Source organism: Calliphora vicina, chromosome 4 (assembly GCF_958450345.1).
Source record: "Calliphora vicina chromosome 4, idCalVici1.1, whole genome shotgun sequence".
In the NCBI taxonomy this organism is placed as follows: Eukaryota; Metazoa; Arthropoda; class Insecta; order Diptera; family Calliphoridae; genus Calliphora; species Calliphora vicina.
This window is the reverse complement of record NC_088783.1, coordinates 92,067,764-92,079,770: the sequence shown is the minus strand read 5'-3', so window position 1 is coordinate 92,079,770 and position 12,007 is coordinate 92,067,764. Positions and strand designations below refer to the sequence as shown.

Sequence of the window (12,007 nt, the reverse complement as noted above, 5' to 3'; positions counted from 1 at the left end):
CGATAAAAGTCGAAAATAGTCGATAAAAGTCGAAAAAAGTCGAAGTGTCGATAAAGGTCGCCTTTTTACATTGTTAAAAAAATATTTAATTGCAACATTATACTAAAACTATTGCTATTTGGTACACTTGCATTTTTTGTAGAGTATGCTAATATACGTAAATAATAAATAAATGTTTATAAAATAATGCTTTTTTCTACACAACATTCTTCTAATTATTATCGACTTGATAAATTTAATTTTTATTGCTAAACATTACAAAAGGCGCATCAATAAATGTAGAAACCATGTATTTTTTACAAAAAAATGGTAAAAAGTTGAAAAAAGTCGATTAACTAAAAGACATTTCAAAAAAAAATTGTTCGGAAAGTCGACTTTTTAAAAAACGGAAAAAGTCGAAGGGTCGACTTTTTGTTTCAGCTATAGAACCATAATCAAAATATCTACAAGTTTCATCGGCGTGAACAAAACAACCTGGAAGTTAAAGAAAACTAACAAGATACAGCAGATTATACGTATGTTGTTGATGTTGTACACAATTTATTTGTTGTGTGGTGAATATAACACTCTGTATATTTGTTATTGTAAAAGTTTGTTGGTTTTTAACAAAGTAAATTAACAGCTGACTATTTTTTTTTATTCAATCTGAACTGTCAATTCACTTGTGGTTGTTGTGAGGAAAAATACCACAAGCCCAAAAGCAAAAACAACAACAGGCAACTTTGACCGCTCAGACCTTAAACCAAAAACAAAATTGCTTGTGGTTTTTGTAAATCTTGTATTTGTTGTAGTACTGTCGCTACTTTATTAATTTACTTTGGTTTTTAACAAACCGCAGTGGTAACAAAAATTCAGTATATTTGTTATTGTAAAAGTTTGATGGTTTGACATTTTTTAAGTCAAAACTTTTCATTAAAAAAATTAATTTAGGAAAAAAAATTTCCAAAATTGTATGAGGCAATGGGCATCATATCTGGAGACACGAATGATAAGTGGACAGTCTTAGGAAAAGTTTGAATGAGCCTACCCCCTACGTTTAAGATTGTTTATATGCCATTCGATTCCTAAGACCGTCCACTTATCATTCGTGTCTCCAGATATGATGCCCATTGCCTTATATAATTTTGGCAATTTTTTTTCCTAAATTAAATTTTTTAATGAAAAGTGGTTTTGACTTCAACAAAGTTTTAATGGACAACCCCCTACGTTTGTTTTTCCAAAAATTGTTTATATGGTACGTATTTCTTGACATAATTTTTGTAAATGCATTTAAAAAATATTATTTGTCATTGTTTGGTAATTTTTTAGTTTATTTTAAGAATTTTTGTCACTACTGCGGTTTTTTACAAACCAACAAACTTTTACAATAACAAATATACAGAAAGTTGCGGTTTGTTATAGGGTTTTTACACATACGTACATTTTGGCGAAGCGTATGGAAGAAGTTGAAAACTTGAAAATAATTTCATAAACACATATCAAACAAAAAAAATTTTCCTTAATTTTTATACAAATATTTGTTTACATTTTTTTAATTTAAATGCCATTTTACTAGTGATGACACTAAAATAATCGAGAGATGTTAGGTGGAACGAAATGAGTAGGAACATTTTTTAAAGATGTAGAAAGATGTTTGCACTCAGCCCTATGTAATTCTTATGGGAAGATGTGCGCTAGTGTAAAAACCCTATTAAAAAATGTCAAACCATCAAACTTTTACAAAAACAAATATACAGAATTTTTGTCACCACTGCGTTTTGTTAAAAAACAACAAACTTATACAGAGTGTTATATTCACTACCCAACAAATATACCTTGTGTTACATTCACCACACAACAAATAAAGTTGTTGTGTACAACATCAACAACATACGTATAATCAGCTGTTTCCGGTTTGATTTCTTTTACTTCCAGGTTGTTTTGTTCACGCCGACTTATAAATTTTAGCCGATATTTATGCCGCCGTCGACCAAAATATACCCCGCCGCCGATCATTTTAACACAAAGTATACTTCAAAGTAAATTAATAAAGTAGCGACAGTACTACAACAAATACAACATTTACAAAAACCACAAGCAATTTTGTTTTTGGTTTAAGGTCTGAGCTGTCAAAGTTGCCTGTTGTTGTTTTTGCTTTTGGGCTTGTTGTATTTTTCGCCACAACAACCACAAGTGAATTGACAGTTCAGACCAAAGTAAAAAAAATAGTCAGCTGTTCTACTGAGTCTACTTTATTAATTTACTTTGGTATACTTTGTGATTTTAATTCGGCTTGATTCTCTGGTGGCAGCTCTATAATAAAAACAATTGTCAAAAAACAAAAGAAAAATTAAGAAATATGTATTAAAACTTAAAATAATGTGGATATTTCAATAGTGCTATTTTAAGTTATTAAATATTTTGTTAAGCATAGAGTATGTAGATATTGAAACATAAAAACAAACTTTAACAGAAACAAGTGAAAAAAAGTAATCAGTTTGACTGACTTCACCTTTGTGCTCATATCGTAAAATAATAACAGGATGCATATTAAACAAGTAACTTCAATTTAAAATTTCTCTTATGTCGTATTAAACAATTTTGTTTCTTTAGATTATCATACAAGGCTTTAAAAGTTATAAAGATCAAACTGTGGTTGAGCCGTTCGACAAGAGGCACAATGTTGTGGTTGGAAGAAATGGCTCCGGCAAAAGTAATTTTTTTTACGGTATGCTATGCTTTTAAATTTTATAATAATTGGGGTATTCAAACGGTCTGCTATTAGGTCATATTGTCATAATGTCGTAAAATATTTTCTTAGTTAAAACAAATTCTTGTTCTGAAAACAAAAAAAGTGTTATTTTATGACAAACCAATAAACATAGTTCAAAAAGTCTTATTAGTTTATAACTTTTTGTTTGAAACCCAACAAAAATTTGTTTAAACTAAAAAAATATTTTATGACAATACGTCCTAATAGGAGACCGTTTGAATCCCACAAATGTAAATTAAGTCTTATAGGGGGGTCAGACGGCATGTATTGCTTGTGTATTGGGACATGTATTCGATACATATGGAATTCCATGTGTATGTCAAAATTCACGTTATACATACGATTCATAATTTCCACGTTCAAACGTACATATGTAATTGCATGTGACATAACCTCTATTAGTTTATATGTTTGTTGTTTTTAACAATATATTTATAACCAGGGAAACCGGAAATATGCTCTAAAAAAAGTGTTTTAAGCGCTTTAAATATGCAGTAAAAACTTTAAAATATGCTCTTAAAATTTAAAAAATATGCTCTTAAAAAAACAAACTTTTACATAATTTTTAACCAAAAAATATACTTTTATTTAAAAAATAAACAATAATAACATGAACTAAAACAAGTCTAACAAAAAATATAATAAAACATACATCAAGTAAATGAGTAAAAATATTTTTCATTTAAAATATCAATAATTTATATTCGTGAGTGATTTTCGGAAGTGGGCTTTATATGGGAGCTATGACCAATTATGGACCGATCACCATGAAATTAGGTCGTGTGATTTATGTCTATATGAAAGTTATTTATATTGAATTTTGGGTATATACCAATATTTTTAAGAGATTTATGCACGTTAAAGTGATTTTCGGAAGCGGGTCTATATGGGAGCTATGACTAATTATGGACCGATCATAACAAAATTTGGTGACATGAATTTTGTACATATAAAACTTATTTGGAGCGAAATTTGTGTAGAAACATAGATAAATTAAACATTTATGACCGATAAAGTCCAATTTCGAGAGGACATTTGTAAAGTGATTCTAAGTCGCTCGGTATACTTTAAGGTGGGTGTTAGACTAATATTTTTGGGCGTTACAAACATCTGCACAAATGCATAATACCCTCCCCACTATGGTGGTGTAGGGTATAACAATAGGAACTTAAGCTATGAAAAGGCCTCGAAAGGTATTTTTTGATGATATTTTATATAAATATAAAGTCACATCTTCAATTAAGATTACTATTGCAATAAATTTCAAAATATTGACTTAAATTTTCAAATAAAAATCGCTGTCTATTGGATCTGAAAACATTTTTATACATAGAAAATGTTCTTTCGACATCAACTGATGTTACAGGAGGAAATTTAAAAGACAATATTTCTTTAACACTTAGAACGGTTAAGTTTGAATTAGTACTAAAATTTGATATTTAGATGGCGCTATTATGAAAATAGTGCTTATTTTATATTAAAAAAAAGCCATCTATTTTTCAATTTTGAATTTTAAACAAAGGAAGTAAAAACCTGTAACAGAACAGCGAAAAATAAGTAAGACATAATTTGTTTTTAATAAAGTCAAAATATGCTATTAAACAGTAAAATATGCTCTAAAAACGCAAAAATATGACATAAATATGCTCTTAAAACAAATATATGCAAAAATATGCATTTAAGGGTAAAATATGCAAAAATATTCACTAACAAATCGATGCCAAAATTCTTAAATATTTCTGAAACGTGTAAATATCTTATCTATGTGCTCATTAGACTCACCATAAAAAAACATGCATTTGCATATTTTGGTTTCCCTGGTAATTACTTTCGTTAACACTCTTGATCTTTATTTAATAGTCAATGCACAAAAAAGGTTCAAAAAAAGAAAAAAATATAAAGAATTTTTTTTACTTATTTGTCTTTTAGTTGTTGTTTTGATTTTTTTATTTAATAATATTATTAAAATAAAAGCGTCCTTTCGCGTAAATAATAAACAGGTGATATTTATATTTATTTTCCGATAGATACATTAAAATAACGAGTTAACTCGGAGTAAAAATAAACACGTCCGAACTGAACTAGAACTGAAAAAATATTCGAGCTTATAATTGTAAAATAATTGTAAAATAAGCACATATCGTCCGCAAACATAAATAATTTTCCATACAATTTTAAGTTTTTTATGTCATTTACAAAAATTTTAAATAATAATGGACCAAGTACACTGCCTTGTGGAACTCCACATACTACATCGAGCTCATTACTTTTATATTCATCCAATTGAACAAATTGTTTTCTATTTTTTAAATAATCTTCGAATAACATAAGAGATTTTTTTGAAATTCCAATATATTTTAATTTTTTAATAAGTATATCATGGTCCACCAAATCAAATGCTTTTGACAAATCGAAAAATAATCCTGCCACTCCTTTGTGTCCTGCATCAAGACCGCTACAAATATACTCCATAACATTAATAACAGCTTCCTCAGATCCACTACCTTTTCTAAAACCATATTGACGGTCAAACAATATTTTGTTCTTCTCAAGATAATCCGTTAGTTGTTCAAAAATTTCTCTTTCAAAGATTTTGTCAATAGTAGAAAGAACAGAAATTGGCCGAAAATTTTCAATTTTATTTGTTCCTGAAAACTTAGGTATTGGAATAATTTTATGTATTTTTAAAGTATTTGGATATTTTGCTTCATCAATCAATTTATTGAATATTCCTGTAATTATTTCTGAAACAGCTGTTCTTCTAACTAAGAGCATTTTGGGTGTAATATTGTCATAGCCAGAACTTTTATTTAAGTCCAAATTGTTCAAAATATTTTCAATTTTAATTGTATCTACAGTTTGCAAATTGAAAGTAGTTGAAACAGGAAGTAATGTGTTAAAAAAATTAATGTTATCATTAACATCTTGTTGAATGCCATCTCGTATATTTTGTATTGAACTGTAGAAAAATGAATTAAACGCCAGAGCTTTCTCATCAGTCGAATTAATAATTTCATTATTAGTAGTTACAATTTCCTTAGTTGGTTTATATTTTCTGCCAAGGGTATTGTTTAAAAACTTCCACGTTTTTCGTAAATCCCCACTACATTTATTTAAATTGTAAGTATAATAGTTATCCATTAACTTTTTATTGCAAATTTTTATAACCAGGCTTATTCGTTTAAGACGTTCACATATATATTTATTTTGCTTGTTTTTTCTTCTTGTTTTTAACAACTTATTTTTGAAGGTTATTAACGATATTAGTTGCTCCGACATCCAAGGACCCATGTGATGACGAATGTTCACTTCTTTAGTGGTTGTTTTAGAACTCTGTAACGCTGCTGTAGAAAGTGTTTTGACTAATTGTTCACATTGTTCAGTAGAATTGTTTAAATTAGAAATATATAGATTTTCATCCAAGTATGATCCAAACTTTCTATAATCTATCCAATATCTTTTCTCAGTAATAGATTCGCAACGACTAAAAGAAATGTTTATTTCGCAAAATATTTTATTGTGATCAGATAATTTGTTTTGAATTGAGTTGACTGAGATGATATTTGAACAATTGCTGAAGACACAATCAATACAGGAACCACTTTCAGGTCTAGTTATAAGATAATGGCAGGGATCAAAATTAAATTTCGAATAAATGTCTTTTAATGATTGACTAGGCCTATATATGCAATTTAAATTAATGTTAAAATCTCCAACAAAAATGCATGGTGAATCTTTAATATTACCAAGTAAATGATGCAACATATCCGAAAATTGTTCCAATGTACATTTTTGCGATCTATAAAGTGATGTAACTACCAGAGGTTTATTATTTATTTTAATATTTAATATTATTTATTTAATATTTAAATTTGAAATTATGAAAAATTTTAAGCAATTTAATAAATTTAAATATATATGAACATTTATTCGTTTTATTCGATTATTCTAAATAAAATTGTTCGAATTATTCGTTATTCGAAAATTACAATTTTTAAATTGTTCGAATAATTATTCATAAGAAATTATTCGAGTAATCGAACGATCATTAGTCGAATGAATACCCTGGTAAGTAGTAATGTTAGCAAAGCAATAAAATCCACACGGTTATGCAAGCTTTTTTCAATCCAATTTAAATGACAATTCCAAAATTCTTTCTTGAACCTGAGGAAGTAACTTTGGTACAAGAAATTCATAAATTCCTGAATGATTATAAGAACATGCAGACAAATGAAGCGAAGGAGTTCTTACGTATTTTAAAAAAAGTAAATGACAATTATGTTCCATAGACATTTAAATTTTCTCACATTCAATGTATGCTCACTTGTCGACCTCAGTCGACAAATTGGTTTGCTTATTAATTATCTTTCACATAATAAAATTGACATAGCATTTCTTCAAGAATGCCATTTACATAACCAAAGATTACAATTAAGAGGATTTAACTTTGTATATGACAACTCAACACTTGGAGTGGGTCTAGCAATCAAGGAATCTATTGCATACAATATTATAAACTTTACTGATGCAGATCTAAAAGTTAAATTAATTCAAATAGAACTAAATATGGATAATTCTCGGAGGAGAATTTTAGTTGGCTCAATATATATTCCATGCAATGTTTCTACGTCTAAACTTAATGATGGTCTTGATAATTTGTTCCAGACAGCTGGTCATTTTGATGGAAATAGATTTGGAATAGGGGCAAATTATCCTAAATAAACCACAACATTTTACGTCGTATAAAAACACAAATTGGTCTCAATTTCGTCGAGACCTTAAAATTTTGGCCAATGACAATATGCCATCCAAGTATATAAACCTGTCAAACAGCGAATTGGATATATTAATTGACACATTTAATGCGAATTTAACCCAAACTTAAATTTTTTAAAATTAAACATAGATGGCAAAAAAACTTAAAAAAAATATTTCATCGCACTGGAAATAGATGCAGTCATCAATATAATATGAAAACAAATTCATATTCTGAAAACTATAATTAAAGAACTGGTTAATTTGGAGTAAGTCGAGAGATTGGAGAAGATAAGACCTGGTCCAAATGCTTTTCGACGTGTGTTCCAAATTGTTGGAAAGAAAATATTTCCCTTTTGCCAACAGATCACTGCTGATGACCGTACTGTGATTAGTGAGAGGGAAATAGCCGATCATTTTAAGGACTACTATTCTGGCATCTACAGGGAAGTTATCCCTCAATTCACGTTAGTGACTTGGACCATCGAATTACTTCATATACAAATGCTGCGTTGTCAAAAATTTGTTAGTTTAACATTCTGTTTAATTCTTTGATGATTACCACTTTACAAGCGTGCAAAAGGTTAAAAATATAATTAATGGGCTAAACAATGACGAATCTCCGCATCGCGCACCGTTTAAAGCTGCCTTTCACCTGGAGGTGATATGTAACTACTATTAAAAATGGGGTATAAAGATAAATGCATCAAAATCTGAGGCCATCTGTATTCGAAATGCCTCTGGAAAATGTGCGAGATTTGTGGTCCCGGAAAGCAAGCTTTTATATCTTTATTTGGATGACATTGAAATTCAATTTAAATATTCTATAAAATACCTGGGTGTTAGTTTTGATAAACTACACAAATTTAACAATCACGCCAGAACTATTCTTACGAAAGCCAAACGAATTGCATGTACGTGATATTTTTTTTAAATATTATGAAATTTTTTTTAAATATTATGAAATTTTTTTTAAATATTATGAAATTATACAGGCAATAATAGGTGATTATATAAAAAATTAAAAGTAATTTTATTAATTGGAACAAAAAATATGTATTTCAACAAAAAAGTTAACAAAACCTCAATTCGTTAAAAAAATATTGATGAAAATTAAAGAACATCACAAAATTCATATTTCACTTAAATTCGTACAATTATATTAAATTATAATTAAAACTTTAAAAATTAAAAAAAAATGTTAATATTAAATAATCCTAATACTTTGTAGGGTATCATTTGCTATTTTTTAGTGCCTTTACGATTTTAAATGAAGCGTTGATATTCTGGGCACTGACAGTCTTACCCAATTTTTTTTATTTGTAGATAAGGGCAATTGAAATTATACTAAATTTTCTAATAGGTAATAGCACACACAATATAAAAATAGCATTTTAAAATATTTCCAAAACATCAACTTTCTAAAACTAATGAATAAAATTTGACTATGATGATGTACGATTTTAAGTGACATTCACTGTATGTACAAAGTTATTACTATATAAAGTTGCAATTAGGTCCGTCTTGGTATATGCTTTTCCAATCTGGTTCCTGAGAAAATGTATAAACAAGAATTATGCGAATCGTACGAAGTGTTACTCCAACTCATATGTCTACGGGATATCAGCTGCTGTGCCTTTTTGTAATTATGCAATGTCTCCATAGGAGATTTGTGGATAATCTGGCCACACACAACAACCTTCTAATGAATGACATTTTCGAGTTGGAACGGAACGTGGATTGGTCTGGTGTTTCATACCTCTTCCCAATTGGTATTTGAATATGGATGGTTTGGATCCATATATCATCCCTGAATTCTACGCGAAGGCCTCCCATGGGTCACATAGAGGCTAGGGATATGGGATTCATTAATACATCATCGTAATAAGTTTGTTAATGTTAACATTTTAGTTGTCATTAGGACATAATTTTATAATTTATCCTAGATTTAAGTAACTTTGTTTCTAGTCTATAATAGAAACTGTGTTTTCCCTGCAATTTACCTTGTGATTTTATATAAATTTGTACACACTTTAATTGGACAGTTCGTATTACCAAATAATATAAATAATATAGAATGCGCATGTGAACGAAAAGCAATATATTTTTGAAAAAAAATACATGATGCGGGAGGGAAGACAAAAGGGAAAGAAGCACAAACAAAGAGCGTAATAATGCTCTCGTTCTCTTGTTGTTTATGAGATCTTTTAATTCTTATTTATCAGCCTATATATGTGCTTGTGTATGTATGTGTGTATTAAAAACGTAAAAATAAAACAAAAACCTAACAACCCAGCAGTTAAGCAAGTAGTCAATGTATCCCTTAAAGACAGTAATTGTCACAAATGTCTTATCACTTGGCTGACTCCATTTTATATATTTTGGTCATTTGACACGTGTGTGCACTTTGTAGTGCAGAGAGAAGACAATTGGTTACTTTATGCATCCCAAGTAATCTAGCGTGAAGACAATTGTCACTTAAGTGTCTCTAAGTAATCTAGAGTGTAGTCACTTTAAACGTTTTGTGAGTAATTCGTACAAACTGGTTTTTTACAAATTGTGTTAATATAATTCTCATACAGTTTATTTTTATTTTTGCTTAATTATACTGATATCGTATGTAACATAGCATGAAGTCAATAGTCACTTTAGTGTCTCTTAGTAACCTATGGTGAAGTCACTTCAAACTTTTTTTTGTACTGCAGTTTATTTTACCCACCAGAAGCGTTGACTACCTTCGATCAGCTATCCGATAGTCACATTGTAATCAAAAGGGTCAATTGACCCCCTGCTTAGCACATGCATGTGTTAAAATAACTAGTCAAGTAGCTGATCAAGTAACCTGTTACAAAGCTAGCAAGTTAACTGACGCTATGTAACCAGTTTGTGAATCCAATGCGTTGCCTACTTTGGACCAGCTATTAGACAGTCCCATTGTAATCAAAAAGAGACAATTGACCCCCTTCCTAGGACATGCCCGTGTTAAAATGACTAGTCACGTGGCTATTGAAGTAACTAGCTCTTAAGAGTTTTTGTTTCTTGCTATTTTTGTGCAAATAACCTTCTTAAAAGCAAATGTGACCAATTGTGTAATTGTATGTGTTTTATTGTTGTACAGATAAAACTATATCGATTCGCACCGAAATTCAGATGCTGTTTTTATAGGAATATAAAAATAACAACATAAACTGCCTTGTGCATAAAAAATATGTTATGTTTATTAATGCGTCACACATTGGTTGAAGTTCATACAACGAGAAGAAGTTGTCCAAGGACAATGAAACTTGGCACATAGGCATTTTTTGTTTAAATCAAGAAAAAATTTAAAAATATAATGGAAATAAATATATCAGCCTAATATTACGGAATCATAATATTCTGATATCTGACAACAAATTACCAAAAAATTATCCAAATCGGCGAACATAAAAAAATGAATTTCGGCCACTCTTCAACCATTGCACAGTGGGGCAGAATCGAAATTTTTTGGAAATAAATCTTTCATTTCTAAACGGCTGGTCCGATCGGGATAAAATTTGAGTTGGGTGTAGCCAAGGAGTATTCGAGTTTAAGTTATTAAAATGGGCCCTACAAATAATCCAGCGGCGGCGCTATGGGGGCTCAAAGTAGGGTGCCACACCTTGGTCCGCTTTTTAAAAAATATAGGGCGCACTTTTGGACCGAATGGACTCGAATTTTTTTGTTAGTTAGACAACTAAATTATCAACAACATACAAATGATTTCAGAGCAATATCAATTATGAATCCAAAAATAACAGATTTTCAATTTAAAAATTCAAAAAATAGTATATTTTTGCTGTTTTTTGGACAAAAAGGTGACATAACTCTTTTTTTTATTAAAAAACAGCTTTCTTTAAGAACATATAACAATTTTATGTTTTTCTATAAAGTTTCTTTACGGAGAACATTTTGGTATAAAAAACATGTCCTATTTTTCGAACATGTCGGCCCTACGCCCTTTGGAAATTGACCTATTTTTTTTATCAAAATTTCAAATTTGGGCCACATGTTCTAAAATCCCAAAGCTGGGATCAGAAAACGGAAAGCAGTTTTGGAAACCCTGATGTGTTCCCTATTTATCCCTAAAGTATTTTTCCAGCCCCGAAGGAAATGTGGACCCTATAGACAAAATTGTAAAAATACCATTTTTGGGGTTTTCGCTCCAATTTTTAGGAATTGCGGGATTCCCTTTGACCTTTTGACAAGTTTTTTTACACCATGTTATTTAGAATGAGAAACTTAAAAAACGCTGAAATTTTGAGTTTCGTTAATAAATAAAGATTTTATTACATATTCATTGAGTTGCTAAAACTAAAATTTATATCAAAGTTTTAATAGGATGCAAATATTAGGAACAATTTGATCCATATTTTTTCCGAGCTTTTACTAAAGAATTTGTATAAATTTTCTTAATGTGACTGAGTCAGAACCAATGATTTGTGTTGAATAAAATATTAAGAAAATTTATACAAAAAAAAA

General features: G+C 29.4%; 1 protein-coding gene across 1 annotated transcript in view; it reads left to right on the top strand.

Annotated features, from left to right (window-relative positions):
- Positions 1 to 2,308: 2,308 nt before the first annotated feature.
- Positions 2,309 to 12,007, top strand: part of SMC3 (structural maintenance of chromosomes 3) — a 169,666-nt gene continuing 159,967 nt past the window's right edge. The window contains exons 1-2 of the mRNA XM_065510312.1: positions 2,309 to 2,537; positions 2,593 to 2,707. Coding sequence (XP_065366384.1) covers positions 2,523 to 2,537; positions 2,593 to 2,707 — 130 coding nt within the window. The 5' untranslated portion in view covers positions 2,309 to 2,522. The remainder of the gene's footprint in view (positions 2,538 to 2,592; positions 2,708 to 12,007) is intronic.